This window comes from Pleurodeles waltl, chromosome 4_2 (assembly GCF_031143425.1).
Source record: "Pleurodeles waltl isolate 20211129_DDA chromosome 4_2, aPleWal1.hap1.20221129, whole genome shotgun sequence".
In the NCBI taxonomy this organism is placed as follows: domain Eukaryota; kingdom Metazoa; phylum Chordata; class Amphibia; order Caudata; family Salamandridae; genus Pleurodeles; species Pleurodeles waltl.
The window spans coordinates 161,483,664-161,507,546 of NC_090443.1; the positions used below are offsets into that span (position 1 = coordinate 161,483,664).

Sequence of the window (23,883 nt, forward strand, 5' to 3'; positions counted from 1 at the left end):
TGATGCAAAGACAGCAATCTATTTGTGACCAAGCATGTGCTGGGACCCTTCTTGAAGTATACTAGTCCATCTGTGAATTGGCCACACATCTTGCTGAGCAGTGCTGTTCATTTTCTCTTATTGCACCTGGAACACACCGTTAGCACGTGCAATTTAATTACTCAATGAATGATCTGTTATGTTACCGTCACAGGTATAGCACAGTGCCCAATTAGTGTATCAAATCAATGAGTCAAATCCACTTGTCAGCTGAGCCCTCAGACACGCCGAAGCCTGCCTCACTAAATGTTCCCTCAATACCTAAACATGCTCAAGAAATTCATGACGTTTTCTTGAATACACATAAACTTGGCTGAAAGGCTCAGTTATAGTACTGAGACAAAGACCGGAACCTACACTTTGGCTCTCCATCTGATCCTTATGCCCAGAATCTCCTTAATCATCTACATTTGTCCACCCTATGTCAACTACACTACTCAGCAACTCACGCCATTTGTACTGTCTCATACATTTTCATGCCCTCTCTGGTTGATCTAATCACTGTTAATTGAATTCACAATGGCCACTGCTCTGACTTTGCTTTCATCTTGCATGCCTACAAGTGTTCCAGATCAGTCATCCCTCAGTGCTAGTTTCTCTAAAGGTGGTATGTCAGTTAAATATACATCACACTGCTGATTTGTCACTTTGGCATTATACTCCACATCCCCAATTTCAAATGTGCTGTCTAGAATAAGATCTAAGATCTAGAATAAGATCTAAGTCACTTTGGACACTATTTCTTGATCTTAAATGCTTTACCAAAAGAGCGGAAATCACTGGAACTCCAATTATAATCGCATCAGAAAAAGTGAATATAAACCTGCTGTGTCAAAACACTTGCTATTAGTGATGCCCTCCAGCATTACTGCCCTTCCTGAATTTCGAAAGCTATTAAAAAGCAAAAACACAAAAACAAAGGTGTTAATGAAATGTGTACCATGGACAATTCGTCTAACAACACACCCTTCTTCTAGCCATTTTCTGAAGAGCTAGCTGACTTTTTATTTGTAAAATCATTTATGGTTAAAGAGAATGTTGCCAAGAAATGTTTTCATAAGGTGGCTCTAACCCTTCTTAGCAGTGACTTTCGAGTTTTATGAACATAGTTAGTGCTGTTGGATAAGTGCAAGTCTTGTTCTCTTCTTGATCCATTTCCTATTCTCTTTCCCCCTGTGCTAAAAACAATCTGGTAATCCTCTACTCAATGTAATGACTATATCCTTATCCTCAGGCCTTGTCTTATATTAAGATTGACACCATACAGTCTCTCCTTAAGAAACTGTGGGCCGTATTATATATAGTGGGCCAGAGGCGCAATGGGTGCACGTGCTTGGTTTTTGCATCCCGAGGGCACCGGGTGTTACAGAAGGGTCCTTCTTCTGGGGCTCCTTCTGTAATACAGATAGCGCCTTTGCACATGTACTGCAGCCTTATCTGCAGTGGGCATTCCATCATTCACATTGATGCGTGGCTCCTATGCAAATGAGGAAATCACTTTGCCTCTACGCCTGTGCCGTATTACGAATGCAGGTGCAAAGGCAAACATTGTATCTAAACAGGGTCCCTGAACTAGATACAGAGAGTAACACACAGGGAAGCAGACCATCGTGCTGGTCATATGTCCTGGATCCTGCTGATACTGTTAGCAAGTTGTTCCCTACAAGTTTGGTATCCTTGTGGGTTTCCCCTGTGGATTACGTTTTTTAAACCATGTGAACTTGTAGGGTGAGAAAGCATAGCTTCATTTAGCTATATCCATGTGTTAGTCCTTCATTTTGGACTACAAATTTGAAGTTGGAGAGTGTTTAATACAGCCTGTAAGGGATATCTAAGTTCTTTCATATCTAAGGCAGATTACAAGATGTACGTATGCCAATTATACTGAATTATAAAGTCCTGATGAAGGTGTATTTATATTTTTCTTCACTCACCGAAACGCGCGTCGGCTTGTACATTGGCATGTCTTGAACATTGGCATGAAGTGTTTGAAATTGGCAAATTTGAAGCCCTGACCAGGATTGGCTACCATCAGGCCTGTAACACGAGAATTTGAATCAGGAAATTATAACCTAGAATTGGCTGTTATTATGTTGAATTTTATACAATCCAAACTACAACGCATAATTGTAGCATCAAAGCAGTAACTTTATTGTGCTGTTTAAATATCCTCTCATGTATGAGGCGGTTGTAAATTTGTATGTATACTATTTTGTGATTTTGTTGGTTCTGTGTTATTTGTTTATTTTTGCGTATTTACTGGTATGTTATTTATGTTTTCATATATGTATGTTTCATTTAGGTTAGGGGGTTGTATAATATTTTTTTGGTTGATTCTATGTTGATTATATTATGTGCAAACTGAATGTTTAATTAGCTATAATAAATATCTAAATTGAAATATATTGTATGTTGTATATTTGAATTTAAGATTTCCATTCCTATGTTTGCTATGTTAATGGAGAGTAAATTACGTTATACTCATAGCAAAGGCAAACATGCAATTAGAAAGTGCACTAAAAGTGAGCTCCAAAAATGAGGGCGTAATGTCAGTGTGACCCCTTCGGTCAGCATTCTGGAGGGGGGGAATGGGGATCCCATGGACCCCCAGACATCCTCTGCAGGCAGGTGTAGTCATGCACGTGCATTCATTGTATTAGGGCACACTGTTTGCACCTTGTGCACCTGCTTAGAGGTGCGACTGCGCAGACAAGGTCAGTGCACCTATATGTAATTCGGGCCCTAGGTGTTTCCTAAATTACTAAGTATTGCCCACTTACGCTTCTCCCTGCAGGTAAAACCCCTGAGTCCATTGACGCAACTGCTTTGCTCATCCCTAAAACTTAATAAAGGTTTCCAGCCCAACAGAGCTATTGAATCTGTTCTAGTTTTCCTCTGCCTGGTTGTGGATGTGGATCCGGTCACTGCCCTGTTTTTATTAGACTTTTGATTTTCATTTGCCATGGTGGACCGCCCTCTACCTAAACGCAAGGTGTCAAACTGGTGTGGAAGGAACTGTGTCAGAATTATTTTCCTCTTTTGAAGCTCTCTGAGGGTGCCATTTGTCTCTTTTCTTTCTTCACTTACCATAGAACTTACAGTATTCCTTAGGGCTCCACCCTTTAAACCTACTTAGTTAGCATCGATGTTTGATCCCTCGTCACTCTCAAGGGTGTAACTTTGTTAGTGAGATTCTGGGGGTGTAAATCTCAAATTTCCCAGCTAAAAAAAAACAGTGAACCACAGGGTAACGTGAGAGGTGAACAAGGTTCGATTTAGACTCTTCTTGTGAAGAGGAGGGTCAGTATTCATTATCATTACATGGATCTCTGGGTCTTGTTTAGAGGTCGGTAGACAGGTGATCTGTTTCAGCAGTGACAGAGTACCCTGTCTTTGAAACTAAAGGTCTGCCCACTCGATTTAGGCAGACCACAAGTTTGATGCTGATGGATTAAAATGTAATTTGTCAATGTAAAACTTCCTTCAACAGTCCAGCTGAGCAGATAGCATCAGAAGCAAGCCATCTGACTGTCCAGCCTATTTAAAGTGGATGGTTAGATGACTTTTTTTAGTGTCTGACATTGATAGGTATATCCTGGCAGTAAGGGACAGTGAAAAAAGAAAACTGACCCCTACACCATGTAGTCATTATTTTTTTCATTTTTCAAAAACAAACTCCCACATTTGGAAATTACTTTAAAAAAATAAAAAAATGTGTAAATGTTTAATGGCCAACCATGGTGTTTGATGGACCTGTCTGTTAACTTTACATTGACAGGAACCACCATGGCAACGGTTCCTGCCAATGTATAGAGATGTTGGCGGCACTGTCAGACAAAATGTGGAGGGTGAAGTAAAGGCAGTAAAATCCTCTGCTCCCTTGTCTGCCTTTACTCTGTCTGCTAAATCCCATATCAGGCCCTCCGTTTAGAGTATTTCAATGGAAAAAAACAATGGATTTTAAAGGTTACTCTGAGGGATTGCCAGTGGTTAAACTACTTGCAAACATTTGTACTATAAACTTTTGGGTGTTTGTTGCCAGTAGTATGTCTGGAAAGCTGAGACTGGCGTAGCTGTCCAAAACGACTATTGCCAATGTTTTTATATTCCAAAAAGTAGTTAATTTGTATTAATTCAGGGAGTACTTATGTGGGAGCAAATTTGCTACTTTTTTGCTAAACTGTTCACCAAAGAGTATATTGACAAAGAAGTCACACAAAGCAGTGCAACATGCAAAATCGCTGCATTAAGTTGCATCAGTTGAAGAAAGCAGAACTGCACCATATTTAAAGCAATTTAGCAATTCTGCTTACCCCATGTGGTGGCACACTTTGGGCTGCTTAGTGCCAATACAGACACCCTGGCGCTAGAGTTCAAGGTTGTCTGCATTATGGTCAGGATAGATTTTGTGCATGAAGTGTTAACTTCCTGTGCAAAATCTTCCTTGGAGGGTTATTCTTTGTATGTGTGCTGCAGAAGCCACACACATTGATAGAGGAAATAACTAGGAGAAATAAAGATCTTTTCCCTTGTTACATCAGCTTCAGCAGGCACACCATTTTGATGCAAACCAGTGTCTACAACTCTTTGTAAATATGGGTTTACATCATAATCCATGGATGGATGCATGGTAACACCCATCTACCACCCAAGCATGAAGCAAAGTCACACAAGGCAGCACAATGTGCTGTGTTGAGTTATAAAGCCACAGAAATCGACATTTTTGTGGCTTTGTAAATACCAAAAAGGACTTTGCTTCACAGTTGCCTCAAAAAAGTAATGCAACCCGGTGCTAAATCTTGTAAATCTGTGATTAAATATATTTAAATTACTGATGCAAAAAATGTACAAGTTAAAACCTCTTAGTGAAGTAAGGATGACAAGAAAAACGGACAAAGGCATAACAGACCTGACTCAGTTACTTCTATACATCGCAAAATAGAGGAAATGGCGAGTAAGAGGGTGGTCTTCCTTGCTTGTTGCCACCACATGCTGGAGTTTCCTAAAATTCAGATTGATAGCTATCAAATCCTACCTGTATTATAGAAAATAGCTGAAAACCTTGCTTCTCACTGAAGATTTCTGATGAAGCTGCACTAGCTTACTGTTTTTAATCCCTTCTATTCTTGTCTTAGCACCAGCACCGCGTGATCTGAGGCACTGTACAAATTGCTACTAACATAGATAGATAGATAGATAGATAGATAGATAGATAGATAGATAGATAGATAGATAGATAGATAGATTGATTTATTTCATGGTGTCTATGGCTCTCCCTTTCTTTCTCTGTATTTCACCATCTCATTCTCTCTCCCTCTTTTTTGTGCATTTCTATCAAACCCTTTCTTTGTTTATCCTTATCTCTCTCATTCTTACTTTCTCTTTTCCTGTCTTTCTCTGACTCTCTCTTTTATCACTGTTTCCCTTTGCATCTTTCGCTCTCTTTAACTCATTATCCCTCCCAACATCTAATCCTGTTTTTTATCCCTCCCTATCTTACTTGTTCTTAATCCTTTCATCCTTCTTCTTCTCCCTCTCTCACTCTGTCTCCTTTTCCCGATCTATTCTGTCCTTTCCTGTCTTTCACCGCCTCTCCTGGTGTTTCTCCTCAACTCCCTGTCGATTTCCTTTTCTTCCTCTGTCTCACTGTTTTTTCTCTCTCTCTCTCTCTCTCTCTCTCTCTCTCTCTCTCTCTCTCTCTCTCTCTCTCTCTCTCTCTCTCTCTCTCTCTCTCTCTCTCTCTCTCTCTCTCTCTCTCTCTCTCTCTCTCTCTCTCTCTCTCTCTCTCCTCCCCCCCCCCCCCCCGCCATTGACTTCGATATCTCAATGATCTTTGTCTGTCGCTGTTGCTATCACTGTCTTTCTTTAACGTTATGCCCCTCCCCATATCCGTCTCTCCCTGGCTTTCTGTGTATCTCTCTCTTTTTTTCCATGTCTGTCCTCATCTTTCTCTCTTTATCTTTCTACTTCTCTGTATCTCCCTATCTCTGTTTTTCTCTGTCCCTTTAGTGGAATTATTTATCGCTCTTTAACCTCTCTTTGCCTCCTTTGTCTCTTTCTCTGTTTCTTTGACTTTAGCTGAATCTCCCAATACTTTGGCAACGTAAAGGCTACAGAACAGTCCTTGGATTCCCAACTAGTTTTATTTGTTCTTTTCAGATTGATCTGCCCCAACCATCTTCCAAGTAGACCTCGAAGCAGTCTGCCACATATATATGCCACCAAACATTTCTGTGTGGGCGGCAGGGACTATGTACTAATGAGTGCAATGTACAAATCTATAATGCGAAATAATTCAAGGTAACAGAGACAATGCTTGTTTTTATTAAAGTAAGTTCTGTTTCTTATGTATATAGATTTGTTCTGCAAGTCTTCTGCAACTTGGACAAGAAACAGATCGGTTGAAGTCAAGGAATAGGGAATCCATCTCTTTACTTTTGCATCTTGTAAGTAGTTTCTGTTTCGTATGTTAGTGTTTCATTTTGTTTTACGTGCAGCTACTGTGTGATGGAGAAAGGGATGAGATAGTGGCAATTACATAGAAACAGTACAAAACTGCAAGTCGGACTTGAAACCTTGAGATGCATATGAAACATCTACTACTGTGTCATTTATTGCACAATATATTAGTCCAAAACGAGCATGACGTGGCACCTTGTGGCACAAAATAGAAATGGGGGGTCCACAATAAACACCGTATGAGTCGCCCTGAAAATGTACGTTGATCTTTGTTGGCATGACCTTGGTAAGTAAAATTGGACCAGGAAACTAGAGGTTACAGGCTCCTTTTCTGTTAGTAATCATTGCGATAAGGAGTAAACCATAGAGCTGTTGTTCATGTGACGGTATAGAAAACTGTGCTTTGCAATCTTTCAGTCAGGAACAATTTTATTTTGTTGCGTGTTAACACTAGATTGTCTTTGTGCCTCAATAGACACGACAAAAGTGCTGTAAAGCACGCTAGCACTGATTCCAAGTTGTGTAGTACAGAGTGAGATGATCAGCAGGTGTGGCAAATCGATACTTCTGCGTGTTTTCAACTTAGATATGAGCAACACATGTAATCTCAGTATTTAGCACACTAGAATATGCATGTGTTGCCTTTTTTCAGGACCTTTTCCGATACATTTTGGGAAGCTTGATCTGCCAGAATTTGTCATGAAAAAGTAGAAGTGGTGTAATAATTATAACATAACTAAGAACTCAAAACCCAGTGGCAACTTCTGTTTATACAATTTAGTCACCAGTTCGTGGCCAGTGCCTAAGTAGGGTTTCTAGAACATCTTTAGGGGCATATTTATGAATAGTGGCTCTGCACCTAGTTCAGCTCCACTTTTCTTGTGCCCCTTAATCCCCCCCTAATGCCACGATGTGTATGCCAAATTTAACATACGGCACACCATGGCAGTAGTTAGGGAACTAGCATCAGAATTTATGACACTAGTTTGGCGCTTTGCAGGATTAGCGTAAAAAGTGTTGACGCTAATCCTGCAAAGCACCAACAGGCCCATTGTAACCAATGGAAGCCTCCTTTTAACTTCTGCTCAGAGCAGGTGTTAAAAGTGCAGAACGCCCTCTTTGCATACATTATGCCTGGCGCAGACATAATGTAGCGCAAAGGGTTCCAAATTGGCGCAATGCATGCACTACACCACTTTGTAAATACGGTGCACGTTTTTGGCCATCTAACACCGCATAAGCATAATCAATGTGTTTTAGAATGGTGCTAGGCCCTCTTAAATCAGGGTCTTAGTGTAATTGGAGCCCTTTAAAAAACGAACGAGTATGCAAGAAATGTAAGACTGGATACTATAATTAAGATTGGCATACACTTAACAAATAATTTGAATTTAAAAAGGAGTTTTTTTTTTTTCAAAACAGACCTTAATCTTGTTAAACGTTTCCCAGCATAGCGCTTGCACATTGCCATACTCCTTGTTTGTGATTTCAGCATTGATTTCTATAACGGATGACCAGGACCACAAGTAACTTTTTCATCTTTGGTGTCCGTTTACTGGCTACTCAGTGAAAGGGAAAGCCCAGTCTTGTTAGCCAATTTTTTCTTTTTAACAAGAAGTTTTATTAAGTGATCAGACATCCCAGACCACACGAAAGTGGAGGCAGTCAGTATTTGTGAATGCTTTCAAAGATCCTATGATGGCTAAGCCATCGTCCCATCACCTCAAAGTATTTAACATTTTGAGGCCAAAAAAGACATATCAGCATGTTCCATCTATCCCTTTCATTCTCCCCTCCTGAAGTTGATTGCTAGACTCACAGTGACACAGCGGGGATGTCCTGAATTTAATGCTACTACGTTTTGCCTACCTTGACACTATGGAGCCTAAGAAGCCACTCCTGAGGGCACATGGGGACAGAAGAATTGGGAAAGACACATGCCACTACATACCACTCTTTCTTGGACCTGATATGGATTGGTTTCATGCATATGAGCCTTGAATAAAGAAAACAAACTGCATTTACTATATACTCTCTTGAACAGATCTATCTAAAATACTGTGTATGTCTATAATCTTTATAGAACTGGGTATCAATCTGCAGTGCGCCTTTGAATTTCAAATGATTTGCCTTGAATAACATGGAATGCAATTTGTAGTATAATTAGAAACACCAAATCGAGTATGGCCTCTAATCTTTAGAATGAATGGAAGATAGCCACGCCCACAAACAGTCATGAAACAATAAGTCATTTGAAGAAACGTTTACGTCCAAACAAACAGATGGTGGCTTTCCGGCAAAAATCAATTTGACTTAAAAGATTAAGCTAATACTATCAGGACAATTTTTCAAAAATAATCATAGCATAGTTCAGTCTTTAAACTGAGTAAGACGCAAGAAGATGAAAAATAGCTTCCATCTTGGACATATAGAACGTTACTAAATCTGCATTTGATATTAAATACATACAATCAATATCTAAGATATAACCGTTCTGAATGACTAAATGTGAGGAACCATAGATGTATTTAATGCCCATCTCCATCTTTCTGAATTATACCCTACCCTGACATCAGGTAATGCATACTGAATTGATGTTCCTACCACTGAATTTCACAGTGGCTACACTCTCACTCAAGCTAGGGCAAATATTATTATGGATCTCACTCATACCTATGATTTTGAGGGGAACCAAAATAGAGAAGGGATTAGAGGCCTTGTGGAGAACATAGTGCCCATACCTGTAAAATGCAGGAGAAATTAATAATCAGCAACTAACACTGAGAGAAACACAATGAGGCAAATACAGCTGAAAGTGAGGATGATGGACCATGACAGTTGGGAAAAGATGTTGTTTGAGGGCATGCTGGGAAATGATATCCTGGCACACCTCATGATGTGGAAAGGTAGGTGTTAGACCTGACAGACTTAAGGTGGTCAACCATAACTTTTTGCCTGCCTCCCTCCACTTTTTAGATACTGTTTTTGATGGTTCTAAGAGTCTGCGCACTTTGCCACTGCTAACCAGTGCTAAAGTGCAAATGCTCTCTCCGTTTAAACATGGTAACTTTGGATCATACCCAATTGGATGATTTTATTTACTTATAAGTCCCTAGTAGAGTGCACTATATGTGCCCAGGGCCTGTAGATTAAATGCTACTAGTGGGCCTGCAACACTGATTGTGCCACCCACTTAAGTAGCCCCTTAACCTTGTGTCAGGCCTGCCATTGCAAGGACTGTGTGTGCAGTTTCACTGCCAATTCGACTTGGCATTTAAAAGTACTTGCCAAGCCTAAAACTCCCTTTTTACTACAGCGTGCTGTGTAGGGAAAAGGCATGACATGTACCTCTGTAGTTTACATGTCCTGGTAGTGTAAAACTCCTAAACTCGTTTTTACACTGCTGTGAGGCCTGCTCCCTTCATAGGCTAGCATTGGGGCTGCCCTCATACATTGCTTGAGTGGTAGCTTCTGCTCTTAAAGGAGTAGGAAGGTCATATTTAGTATGGCCAGAATGGTGATACAAGATCCTGCTGACTGGTGAAGTTGGATTTAATATTACTATTTTAGAAATGCCACTTTTAGAAAGTGAGCATTTCTCTGGACTTAAATCTTTCTGTGCCTTACAATCCACATCTGGCTGGGGTTAGTTGACAGCTCCTTGTGCATTCACTCAGACACATTCCCAACACAGGATACTCAGCCTCACTTGCATGCATCTGCATTTTGAATGGGTCTTCCTGGGCTGTGAGGGTGAAGGGCCTGACACTTGCATGTCAAAGGACAGTAGCCTGCCCTCACACAAAGGACTGCCACACCCCCTACTGGGACCCTGGCAGACAGGATTGAACTGAAAGGGAACCTTGTGCACTTCTAAGCCACTCTTTGAAGTCTCCCCCACTTCAAAGCACATTTGGGTATTTAAACAGGGCCTCTGCCCCTTCCAACTCAGACACTTCCTGGAGAAGAAACTGGAACCAGAACCTGCATCCTGCCAAGAAGAACTGGCTGCCCTAAGGACTCACCTGTCTGATTTCTGTGAAGGACTGCTGCCTTGCTGTTGCCCTGCTGCCTTGCTGCTCTCTGTCTGTGGTGAAGAAGTGTTCTCCAAGGGCTTGAATAGAGCTTGCCTCCTGTTCCCTGAAGTCTCAGGACCAAAAAAACTTCATCTCTACAAGAAAGACTGCTTGTGTGGCAAAATTCGACGCACATCCTGTCAGAAACGATGCACAGCCTGCACCGCAGTGAAAATTTTACCACACTCCGAACCGGAATGACGCAGCCCGACTTCGCATCAAGAAGACCGATGCAGCACCAGCATAGCGACCGGGAATTCGGCGCACGGCCCACCAGAACGATGCACAACCAAACCGGAACGACACAGCCCTACTTCCAGAGAGGAATCGACGCAGTGCCTGCCATGCGGTAGAAAATTCGATGCAACGCCCACCGAATCGACGCAGCTCCTGTGACTTAATCCTACCAGTGCAGGAAATTCACGCATCGTCCCTGGGGCGTCTGAAACCCTGCAACCCGAAGAGGGTCCACGACCGAGTGCCAGAAATTGACGCACTGCCGCCCCTGTGGGAAAACTAAGCGATGCATTGCCGTGTGCGGCCCGAGAAATCAACACACACCCCTTCGTTTCCACGCATCTCCTCCTCTGCGGTTCTTTGCAGAGATTTTTCATGTGAACCAGGTACTTTGTGCTTGAAAGAGACTTTGTTTGCTCTTTTCTAAACACTGTGTGGTGTATTTTTGTAGTGCTATATGGTGTTATTGTGTGATTTATTGCACAAATACTTTACACAGTGCCTTCTAAGTTAAGCCTGACTACTCAGTGCCAAGCTACCAGAGGGTGGGCATGGAATAATTTGGATTGTGTGTGACTTACCCTGTCTAAATGAGGGCCCTTGCTTGGACAGGGGGTAACCTGACTGCCAACCAAAGACCCCATTTTTAACATTGTAATCAGCAGTGACTTGTATTTGTGCAGTGACATACAGTAGCTAAGTATTTCACTACCTACCCACAGTTGATTTTTTATGTTTTTCTGCAATTTCGTTTTTCCACCTGACAATTTTTAAACTAAAATCCTCATTCAACATGTCTCTGGCTGGGTCTCAAGCAGGAGATGAAGATTTTGATTTGGCCATGCTGGAGACCTACACTGTTAAACAGCTGAAGGGGTTCTGCAGGGAAATGGGTGTACCTACCCAGAAAGCCTCCAGGAAGGAGGAATTCCAAATGGCGCTGGGAGCCTGGGCAGAAGCCCATTCAGAGGAGGATGCTGAGGAGGAGGGTCCAGAGGATGCGCCCTCAGATGATTTGTTGCCATTAGTGGATATGTTACCACTGTAATTGTGCCCCCTGCCAAACCAGGGAGCAGTGTCTCTGATCAAGGCCTGACCGCAGAGGAAATGAGAGAGGAGAGAGAGTTTCAATTGCAGATGGCAAGGTTGAAAATTGAGACTCAACAGAAGGAAAGGAGGGCAGAAAGAGAAGCCAAACAGGCTGACGTTGAGAGAGCAGCCAATAAGGCTGCAGCTGAGAGAAAATTGACTAAGAAGAAGCTTTTGTTGGCTCATGAACTGAGTCTCAAGGAGCTGGAGATCAAGGTGAGACAGTCTGAGTCTAGCAGTGATGATGGCAGCATACATGCATGACCTGTTGGGGAGAGAAAGGTGCGTATACTCAATAATGTGGTGCCAAGTTTTGTGGTGGGAGATGACATTGACAAGTAGTTGGCTGCCTATGAAGTTGCACTAAGGGCCTGTTAGAAATGGGGTTTTTGGTTGGCAGTCAGGTTGCCCTCTGTTCAAGCAAGAACCCTCACTCTAGTCAGGGTAAGTCACACACAATCTAAAATCAGCCTGTGCCCACCCTCTGGTAGCTTGGCACGAGCAGTCAGGCTTAACTTAGAAGGCAATGTGTAAAGCATTTGTGCAATAAATCATACAACACCATAATATAACACCACAAAAATACACCTCACAGTGTTTGGAAAAATATATAATATTTATCTGGATATCTTCAGGTCAAAACGATCAAAGTTGCAATATGAATTTGTAAAGATATCACTGAAAAGTGATATAAAGGGGGTCATTCTAACCCTGGCGGTCAGGGACCGCCATGGCTAAAATGACGGAAGCATCGCCAACAGGCTGGCGGTGCTTCCTTGACCATTATGACCGCGGCGGTAAAGCCGCGGTCAGAAAAGGGCAACCAGCGGTTTCCCGCCGGTTTTCCCCTGCCCCAGGGAATCCTCCACGGCGGCGCTGCAAGCAGCGCCGCCTTGGGGATTCCGACCCCCTTACCGCCATCCTGTTCCTGGCGGTTTTCACCACCAGGAACAGGATGGCGGTAACGGGTGTCGTGGGGCCCCTGGGGGCCCCTGCAGTGCCCATGCCACTAGCATGGGCACTGCAGGGGCCCCCTAACAGGGCCCCACTAAGATTTTCAGTGTCTGCGAAGCAGACACTGAAAATCACGAAGGGTGCCACTGCACCCGTCGCACCCCTTCAACTCCGCCGGCTCCATTCAGAGCCGGCATCCTCGTAGAAGGGGGTTTCCTGCTGGGCCGGCGGGCATTCTTCTGGCGGTCGCCCGCCGGCCCAGCAGGAAAGCCAGAATGGCCGCCGCGGTCTTTTGACTGCGGTGCGGTCATTCGGCAGTTCCCGCTTGGCTGGCGGCCCCCAAAGTGTCTTAAGTCTTTAAAAAGCAAACAAAGTCTCTTTCAAGCACAAAGTACCTGGTTTGGAGTGGAAAATCTCCTCAGAGGGCCACAGAAGAAGAGATACGTGGAAAAAGGGTGTGTGCATCGATTTCTCCCCAGCACACACGGACTTGCGTCGTTATTTTTCACGCGGGGAAGTCGTGCGTCGTTTTCCGGCACGCGGACAGTCTCTTTCTGTGGATCGCGGGGATTACCAGATGTCCCGGGTCTGCGCATGGATTTTCCTGCTTGTTTTCCGGCTGCGCGTCGTTCTGCGGGGCTGCGCGTCGAAGTTTCGATCTCACGGCAGGCGTCGCGTCTATTTCTCCTTGGAAGTCGGGCGGCGTTGTCCTTGCGAGGCCGTGCGTCAAAGTTTCGATCTCACGGCAGGCGTCGCGTCGATTTCTCCTTGGAAGTCGGGCGGCGTTGTCCTTGCGAGGCCGTGCGCCAAAGTTTCGAGCTCACGGCAGGCGTCGCGTCGATTTCTCCTTGGAAGTCGGGCGGCGTTGTCCTTGCGAGGCCGTGCGTCAAAGTTTCGGTCGTCCCGAAGGCGTCGCGTCGATCAGCGTCGGTGTGCGGCATTTTTCTTGCCGCGGAACAAGCTGTGCGTCGAAAATTTCGGCGCACGGAGCGTCCAAGTGAAAAAGAGAAGTCTTTTTGGTCCTGAGACTTCAGGGAACAGGAGGCAAGCTCTATCCAAGCCCTTGGAGAGCACTTTCACAGCCAGACAAGAGTTCAGCAAGGCAGCAGGCCAACAGCAATGCAGCAGTCCTTTGTAGAAAAGCAGACAGGTGAGTCCTTTGAGCAGCCAGGCAGTTCTTCTTGGCAGGATGTAGTTTCTGGTTCAGGTTTCTTCTCCAGCAAGTGTCTGATGAGGTAGGGCAGAGGCCCTGTTTTATACTAAGTTGTGCCTTTGAAGTGGGGGTGACTTCCAAGAGTGTCTAAGAAATGCACCAAGCCCCCTTTCAGTTCAATCCTGTCTGCCAGAGTCCCAGTAGGGGGTGTGGCAGTCCTTTGTGTGAGGGCAGGCCCTCCACCCTCCCAGCCCAGGAAGACCCATTCAAAATGCAGATGTATGCAAGTGAGGCTGAGTACCCTGTGTTTGGGGTGTGTCTGAGTGAATGCACAAGGAGCTGTCAACTAAACCTAGCCAGACGTGGATTGAAGGGCACAACAAGATTTTACTGCAAAGAAATGCTCACTTTCTAAAAGTGGCATTTCTAGAATAGTAATATTAAATCCGACTTCACCAGTCAGCAGGACTTTATATTACTATTCTGGCCATACTAAATATGACCTTCCTGCTCCTTTCAGATCAGCAGCTGCCACTTCAACAGTGTATGAGGGCAGCCCCAATGTTAGCCTATGAAGGGAGCAGGCCTCACAGTAGTGTAAAAACGAATTTAGGAGTTTTACACTACCAGGACATATAACTACACAGGTACATGTCCTGCCTTTTACCTACACAGCACCCTGCTCTAGGGGTTACCTAGGGCACACATTAGGGATGACTTATATGTAGAAAAAGGGGAGTTCTAGGCTTGGCAAGTACTTTTAAATGCCAAGTCGAAGTGGCAGTGAAACTGCACACACAGGCCTTGCAATGGCAGGCCTGAGACAAGGTTAAGGGGCTACTGAAGTGGGTGGCACAACCAGTGCTGCAGGCCCACTAGCAGCATTTAATCTACAGGCCCTAGGCACATTTAGTGCACTCTACTAGGGACTTATAAGTAAATTAAATAGCCAATCATGGATAAACCAATCAATAGTACCATTTACACAGAGAGCATATGCACTTTAGCACTGGTTAGCAGTGGTAAAGTGCCCAGAGGTCAAAAGCCAACAACAACAGGTCAGGAAAAAAATAGGAGGAAGGAGGCAAAAAGTGTGGGGATGACCCTGTCAAAAAGCCAAGTCCAACAGAGCCCATGGGACCTCTGAGGAGAAATGAGGGGAGGCCTTGTGGTTTTATGTACCAGCAGTGGGAAGGGACACACTTCTTTCACTAGCTCCACCTGATCGGAATATCTATGCACCCATGAAAGCCGCTTTACTGGCCAAGTTTGGGCTGACCCCTGAGAAATAATGTCAGAGGTTTAGGGAGAGCACCAAACTTTCCACACAAACATGGGTAGATTGTTTTGATTTCTCCAATAAGGCACTGAATGGATGGGTGCAGGACAGCAAAGTAAGTGATTACGAGGGGTTATATTATTTGATTCGGAGAGAGCATATTCTCAGTATTTCTTTTATAGAGTTGCGCCAGCACTTGGTAGATAGTAAGCTGACTGATCCCAGGAAGCTTGCCGAAGAGGTGGACCTCTGGGTTTGCACTAGAGTGTCCAAGAAGGCATCTGGGGGGGACACCCACAAATGTGGTGAGGGTTCCCATCAGAAGAAAGAGGGGTGCGATAAACGTAAAGATAAGGAACTCTCAAAAGGCCCCCAAAGACAATTCCCAAGGAGGGTGGATACCATTCCTTTTCTAGATTTGGGACGAGACCAAGGTCCTTTGACAGAAAGTTAGGAAAGTTCATCCCCAAATGCTTAGAGTGCTACCAGCATGGACACTCTAAGGGTGACACCCAGTGTTCCAAGAGAGCACAGTCCACCACTGGACAGACACCTGGGTTGGCTAGTATAGCGCTCGGTGGGGAGATAGTCCCAGTTAGCTTTGGGGGGCAGACAGAGGTATCCCTAGTATCCCTGGGTGATAGAGAGATGGTGCCTAAAGCTAACATGCCTGCAAATACTTCAAAGTACGGGCAGTGAGTCACCATTGATGGGCAAAGGGTGGAGGCTCTGCGTGACACAGGAGCCAGTCTGACTACTGTCAAGAGTCAGCTGGTGTCAGCAGAGCAGATAGTCCCTAATACATTCCACCAGGTCATAGTAGCTGACAATCGCGACAGTCACCTACCGGTGGCTCTGGTTCCCTTTGAGTGGGGAGGGTCTCTGGTTCTCTGAAAGTAGCTGTGAGTCCTGCCATGCCAGTAGATTGTCTGTTAGGCAATGATCTTGAGCATACTGCCTGAAAGGAGGAAGAGCTCAGATCCCACCTGGAGATGTTAGGTTTTCCTGACTGGGTCTGCATGACCACAAGGTCCATGGCTGCTCGGGAAGGAAGTCAAGGGCATCTGGAGCCTGGAACAATGGTCCAGACACCTGCAAAGAGGAAGGGCGAGAGGAGCGGGAAACCCACCTCAGATGTTCCCACGGTGGTGGATGGGGCCCCTGAAGAGTAGGAGGCCCCTGAGCCAACTCGAGAGGACATAGCTGATCTGGGCAACCTGCCTGAACTTGCTGGCTGGCAAGTAGAGGGTGGGGCAACCAGGGCAGAATTCTGCAAGGCGCAGAAGGACTGCCTCACCCTTGAGGGTCTGAGGCGACAGGCCGCAGCCCAAGCAGCTGGTGAATCCTCTGGCGATCACCATCTCTACTGGGAGAATGATCTACTTTACAGTGAGCCTAAGGTTCCGGCCATTGGGGCAGCACGTGTGCTGGTGGTCCCCCAGTGTTACTGGGCCTTCCTACTGGGTCTGGCTCACAACATCTCCCTGGCAGGACATTTGGGCCAAGACAAGACCTTTGCCAGGTTTGTCACCCACTTCCATTGGCCTAGAAAGCGGGAAGCCTCAATTAATTTCTTCAAGGTCTGCCCCACCTGCCAAGCTAGTAGGAAGACAGGGAAAAGGCTTAAAGCCCTCCTGATCCCACTCCCCGTCCTTGGCACCCCCTTTGAAAGGGTGTGCATCAACGTCATTGGTCCCTTTTACCCCAAAACTGCTTTGGGTAACAGGTTTATCCTGGTTTTGGTGGACCATGCCACCCGCTATCCAGAAGCAATCCCTCTGAGAACAGTGACTGCACCGGTGGTGACCAGAGCCCTGATAAGAATATTTACCCGTGTGGGATTCCCTAAGGAAGTTGTGTCTGACAGAGGCACAAACTTCATGTCTGCATACATGAAGTCCATGTGGGATGCCCCACCAGTTTACTACCCCTTATCATCCTCAATCCAATGGGCTTGTTGAGAGATTCAACAAGACCCTTAAAGGCATGATCACTGGCCTACCTGAGGCCATGAGGCGTAATTGGGATGTCCTCTTGCCATGCCTGTTGTTTGCTTATAGAGAGGTGCCCTAGAAAGGGGTGGGGTTCAGCCCCTTTGAGCTTCTCTACGGTCACCCGGTCAGGGGACCGCTAAGCATAGTCAAGGAGGGCTGGGAGAAAGCTTCCAAGACACCTCCCCAGGATGTGGTCAGCTACATGCTGGCCCTCCACAACCAAAGCCAAAGCTTTTGGAAGCAGGCCAAGAGTAACCTTGAGGCCAGTCGAGAGGTGATGAAGGAGTGGTATGACCGGAAGGCCACTCTGGTTGAGTTCTCACCTGGAGACAAGGTTTGGGTGATGGAGCCAGTAGAGCCTAGAACTCTCCAGGACCGCTTGACTGGTCCATTTGAAATCAAGGAGCGGAAGGGGGAGGCCACTTACCTAGTGGACCTCAAGACCCCTAGGCACCTCCTAAGGGTTCTCCATCATAACAGACTCAAACCTCAATTTGAAAGATCTGAGGTCAGTATCCTCCTTGTGACATATGAAGGCATGGAAGAGGAGAGTGAACCTCTCCCCGACCTCCTCTCTGGCAAAGAAGGTGATGGGTCAGTGGAGGGTGTCAATCTCTCTGACTCCCTGACTCTAGATCAGAGAGGAGACTGCTATGAGTTGTTGGAGCAGTTCTCTTTCCGGTTTTCCCTTACTCCTGGACTCACTCATCTGTGTGTTCATGACATTGACACAGGAGACTGTTCCCCTGTAGAGAACAAAATGTACAGGTTGTCAGATAAGGTGAAGGCCAGCATCAAGGAGGAGGTCTCCAAGCTGTTGACTTTTGGGGTTATTGAGAAATCCAGTAGTCCCTGGGCCAGCCCTGTGGAGTTGGTTCCTAAGGCTGCTGCCCCAGGTGCAAAGCCAGAACTCCGGTTCTGTGTGGACTACTGGGGTCTCCGCTCAGTCACTCGGACTGAAGCTCACCCCATCCTCCGAGCTGATGAGCTCGTTGACAGAACTAGGCGCTGCCAAGTTCTTGAGGACTTTTGATCTCACAATAGGGTACTGGCAGATCGCCTTGACTGAGGGGGCTAAAGAGAGATCTGCATTTTCCACACCTGATGGTCATTAACAGTTCTGGGCGATGCCCTTTGGGTTTAAAAATGAACCCGCTACCTTCCAACGGTTGTTTAATGGGGTCCTACCTGGCTAGGACGCCTACTGCGCAGCCTGTCTTGATGACATAGCTGTCTATAGTTCCAGCTGGGAGGAACACCTGCTCCGCCTCAAGGAGGTGCTTCAGGCTCTGCAACAGGCAGGCCAGACCATCAAGGCTATTAAATGCAGATTGGGCAGGGTTCCGTGGTGTCCCTGGGACACCTAGTAGGTGGTGGCAAGGTGCAGCCACTCCAGGCCAAGATTGAAACTATCAAGGCCTGGCAACCACCTAGAACACAGACCGAAGTGAGAGCCTTCTTAGGACTCACTGGATACTACCGTAGGTTTGTCAAGGGCTATGGTACCATTGTGTTACCCTTGACAGAACTTACTTTCAAAAAGCAAACTAGGTTGCTGAATTGGATAGAGGCTTGTCAAAAAACCTCTGACTCCCTGAAGGAAGCCATGTGCACGGCACCCGTGCTCAAGGCCCCTGACTACTCCAGGAATTTATTGTGCAGACAGATGCTTCAGAGCATGGCATAGGGGCTGTTCTAGCACAGGTAAATGAGGAGGGCTCAGACCAACCAGTAGTCTTTATTAGCAGAAGAGTATTACCATGAGAATAGAGGTGGAGTGCTATTGAAAGAGAAGCATTTGCTGTGGCTTGGGCACTGAAGAAGCTGAGACCACACCTGTTTGGGACTCACTTCCGGGTTCAGACAGACCACAGGCCCCTCAGATGGCTCATGCAGATGAAGGATGAGAATCCTAAACTCTTGAGGTGGTCCATTTCCCTACAGCGGATAGACTTTACGGTGGAGCATCGCCCAGGGATTGACCATGCCAACGCTGATGGTCTCTCCAGATACTTCTGCCGTAGCGATGAGAGCTCCCAGGAGGTTGGGTAGCTCTCCCCACTTTCAGCTGGGGGGACACATGTTAGACCTGACAGCCTTAGGGTGGTCAGCCCTATTTTTTTGCCTGCCTCTCTCCACTTTTTAGCTACTATTTTTGCTGGTTTTAAGACTCTGCACACTTTACCACTGCTAACCAGTGCTAAAGTGCATATGCTCTCTCCCTTTAAACATGGTAACATTGGATCATACCCAATTGCACTATTTAATTTACTTATAAGTCCCTAGTAGAGTGCACTATGTGTGCCCAGGGCCTGTGGATTAAATGATACTAGTGTGCCTGCAGCACTGATTGTGCTACCCACTTAAGTAGCCCCTTAATCTTGTCACAGGCCTCCCATTGCAAGGCCTGTGTGTGCAGTTTCACTGCCAATTTGATTTTAAATGTCCTGGTAGTGTATAGCTCCTAAATTCATTTTTACACGGCTGTGAGGCCTGCTCCCTTCATAGGCTAACATTAGGGCTGCCCTCATACATTATTTGAGTGGTAGCTGCTGATCTGAAAGGAGTAGGAAGGTCATATTTAGTATGGCCAGAATGGTGATACAAAATCCTGCTGACTGGTGAAGTTGGATTTAATATTACTATTTTAGAAATGCCACTTTTAGAAAGTGAGCATTTCACTGCACTTAAATCTTTTTGTGCCTTACAATCCACATCTGGCTGGTTTAGTTGACAGCTCCTTGTGCATTCACTCAGACACACCCCAAACGAAGGATACTCAGCCTCACTTGCATACATCTGCATTTTGAATGGGTCTTCCTGGGCTGGGAGGGTGGAGGGCCTGACACTTGCATGTCAAAGGACAGTAGCCTGCACTCACACAAAGGACTGCCACACCCCCTACTGGGACCCTGGCGGACAGGATTGAACTGAAAGGGGACCTTGTGCACTTCTACCCCACTCTTTGAAGTCCCCCCCACTTCAAAGGCACATTTGGGTATTTAAACAGGGCCTCTGCCCCTACAAACTCAGACACTTCCTGGAGAAGAAACTGGAACCAGAACCTGCATTCCTGCCAAGAAGAACTGCCTGGCTGCCCAAAGGACTCACCTGTCTGCTTTCTATGAAGGACTGCTGCCTTGCTGTTGCCCTGCTGCCTTGCTGCTCTCTGGCTGTGGTCAAGAAGTGCTTTGCAAGGGCTTGGATAGAGCTTGCCTCCTGTTCCCTGAAATCTCAGGACCGAAAAGACTTCATCTCTACAAGAAGGACTCCTTGTGCGGCTAAATTGTGTGGCTAAATTAGACGCATAGCCTGCCAGTAACGACGCACAGCCTGCACTGCGGTGAAAATTTCACTGCACACTGATCCGGAACAACACAGCCTGACTCTGCATCAATAAGATCGACGTAGCGACAGCGTAGCGACCAGGAATTCGATGCACGGCCCACCAGAATGACGCAGCCTGACTTCCAGAGAGGAATGGATGCAGCACCTGTTGTGCGGTAGAAAATTTGACGCAACGTCCCCTGAATCGACTCTGCTCCTGTGACTTAGTCCTGCCAGTGCAGGAAATCCACACATCATCCCCAGGGAATCTAAAAAACCCACAACTCGAAGAGGAGCTGCAACCGAGTGCTGGAAATCGATGCACAGCCATCCCTGTGGGAAAACTAAATGACGCATTGCCGTGTGCGGCCCAAGAAATCAACGCACACCCCTTTGTTTCCACATATCTCCTCCTCTGTTGTTCTTTGCGGATATTTTTCACCTGAACCCGGTACTTTGTGCTTAAAAGAGACTTTGTTTGCTCTTAAAAGACTTAAGACACTTTATAATACTTTTCAGTGATATCTCAACATTTACTTATTGCATCTTTAATCGTTTTGACCTGCATTTATCCAGATAAATATTAAATATTTTTCTAAACACTGTGTGGTGTATTTTTGTGGTGCTATATGGTGTTATTGTTTGATTTATTGCACAAATACTTTACACATTGCCTTCTAAGTTAAGCCAGACTGCTCGGTGCCAAGCTACCAGAGGGTGGGCACAGGATAATTTTGATTGTGTGTGGCTTACCCTGACTAGAGTGAGGGTCCTTGCTTGGACAGGGGGTAACCTTTCTGCCAACCAAAGACCCCATTTCTAACAGTATTTCAGAGTGACCAGTCCAATATGTGGTGCGGCATACATCTGCGATCTGGGAAGCGGTGTTTGGGAAGACGCAGGGCCTCCTTTGACAGAGAGTTGAGACGATGGGATCTTGAACAGTTGAACCATTTTGGGCTGTTAAGAGGGCTATGTCTATGGAACAATGGAGAGTGGGAGGTTGCCAGGTGGCAGACGATTTGTATCCCAGCAGCGTCTTTCACACCTTTCAGGACACACAGGAGGCCTTTGGTGTAGGACCAGGTCACTTCTTTCAGTACACTAAGCTGGAGCGCACGGTCAGTGAGATATGGGTTGGATTTGCTGCAGTGCCGCAGCCTTTACAGATGCTTGGTGGCTTACTCAACTGGGAGAAGGGGAGACACGTGATAACATTATGCTCTAGGGCGATATGGGGGGATATGCTTGTTAAGCTTTATGCAGCATGTCATGCCGGGGAGGGAGAACTAGAGGTACCTAATACTGATGTGGATTGGGCACATGCCTGCGAGCTGGTAAAGACAGTGTTCACAATCATAGATTTACATTACTGCATTTCCGTTTTCTACATCACACCTATGTGAATCCTGGTAAGTTGAACAGAGTGGACCCCTCTACAACGGCTATAGGTGTGAGATGCGGGGATCTGAGGGCCACCTTTTAGCATTTGGCCTGGGCGCGTGATGGGGTCGAGGGGTTCTGGAAGGAGGTGATGCATAAGACAGTGAGGATAATAGGTATAATCAATCAATCAATCAGAGAATTTGTAAAGTGCACTACTCACCCAGGAGGGGCTCAAGGCACTGAGGGGGGCTGCTAATGCTTGAACAGCCATGTCTTGAGATGTCTCCTGAAGGTAAGTAGGTCCTTAGTCTGATGCAGGTGGATGGGAAGAGTGTTCCATGTCTTGGCAGTGAGGTGGGAAAACAATCTGCCACCGGCAGTTGTTCTGCGGATGTGTGGGACAGTGGCAAGGTCGCCGGAGCGAAGCTGTCGGGTCCGGGGGTAGAAGGAGAGCTTCTGTTGAGGTATTCTGGTACGGTGTTGTGCAGTGCCTTGTGAGCGTGGGTGAGGAGTTTGAAAGTGATTTGCTTGTTGACGGTTAGCCAGTGTAGGTCTCTCAGGTGGGCTGTGATGTGGCAGTGGCGGGGGATGTCCAGGATGAGGCATGCAGTGACGTTATGGATGCGTTGCAGTCTTTTCTGGAGATTGGCCGTGGTTCCTGTGTAGAGGGCATTGCCGTAGTCCAGCTTGCGGCTCACAAGGGCTTAGGTGACCGTTCTTCTGGTTTCCATGGGGATCCATTTGTAGATCTTCAGAAGCATGAGGAGGGTGTTGAAGCAGGAGAAGGAGATGGTGTCGACTTGCTGGGTCATTGATAGTGAACAGTCCAGGATCAATCCCAGGTTGTGTGCGTGGTCAGTGGGTGTTGGTGCGGTTCCCAGTATGGCAGGCCACCAGGAGTTGTCCCATACAGAAGGGGTGGAGCTGAATATGAGGACCTCAATCTTGTCGGAATTTAGTTTCAGGCAGCTGTTCTTCATCCATGCGGCCATGGCCTTCATTCCTTCATGGAGGTTCGTCTTAGCGGTGGCGGGGTCCTTGGTGAGGGAAAGGATCAGCTGGGTGTCATCGGCATATGAGATGATGTTGAGGTTATGAGATCAGGCGATGTTAGCAAGCAGAGCCATGTAGATGTTAAAGAGGGTCGGGCTGAGTGATGAACCCTGGGGTATGCTGCAAATTATTTTGGTGGCTTCAGAGCAGAATGGAGGGAGGCGGACTCTCTGAGTTCTGCCGGTGAGGAAGGAGGTGATCCAGTCCAGGGCTCTGTCACGGATTCCTGCATTGTTGAGGTGTGTGCGTAGGGTGTGGTGGCAGATGGTGTTGAATGCGGCTGAGAGGTCCAGGAGGATGAGGGCCGAGGCTTCGCCGTTGTCCTGTATTGTCCTGATATCGTCGGTGGAGGCGATGAGGGTGGTTTCAGTGCCGTGGTTGCTGCAGAATCTGGATTGGGATGGGTCCAGAGTGTTGTTCTCCTCGAGGAAAAAGGTCAGTTGTTTGTTGACAGTTTTCTCTATGACTTCCACCAGAAAGGGGAGCAGGGAGATGGGCCGGAAGATCTTGAGGTCCTTTGGGTTCCCCTTGGGTTTCCTGAGGAGGGCATTGATCTCCGCATGTTTCCAGCTCTCCGGGAAGGTGGCGGTCTCGAAGGAACTGTTGATGATCTTCCGGAGTGGTGGTGCGATGACTGAGCTTGCTTTGTTGAAGATGTAGTGAAAGCAGGGGTCGGATGGTAAGCCAGAGTGGATGGTGTTCATGAGTTTGATGGTGTTGTTGTCATTGATGTGGGTCCAGGAGAGTAGGAGGCTGGTGGGTGGTGAGTCTGTGGTGTCGGTGGTTGACAGGATGTGAGTACTGAAGCTGTCATGGATGTCTGCAATCTTGCAGTAG

General features: G+C 46.3%; 1 protein-coding gene across 2 annotated transcripts in view; it reads left to right on the plus strand.

Moving 5' to 3' along the window:
• Nucleotides 1-23,883, plus strand: part of NCKAP1L (NCK associated protein 1 like) — a 1,641,522-nt gene that overhangs the window by 1,475,686 nt on the left and 141,953 nt on the right. For both annotated transcript variants that reach the window (XM_069231027.1, XM_069231028.1), the window contains exon 30: nucleotides 6,396-6,485. In XM_069231027.1, coding sequence (XP_069087128.1) covers nucleotides 6,396-6,485 — 90 coding nt within the window. The remainder of the gene's footprint in view (nucleotides 1-6,395; nucleotides 6,486-23,883) is intronic.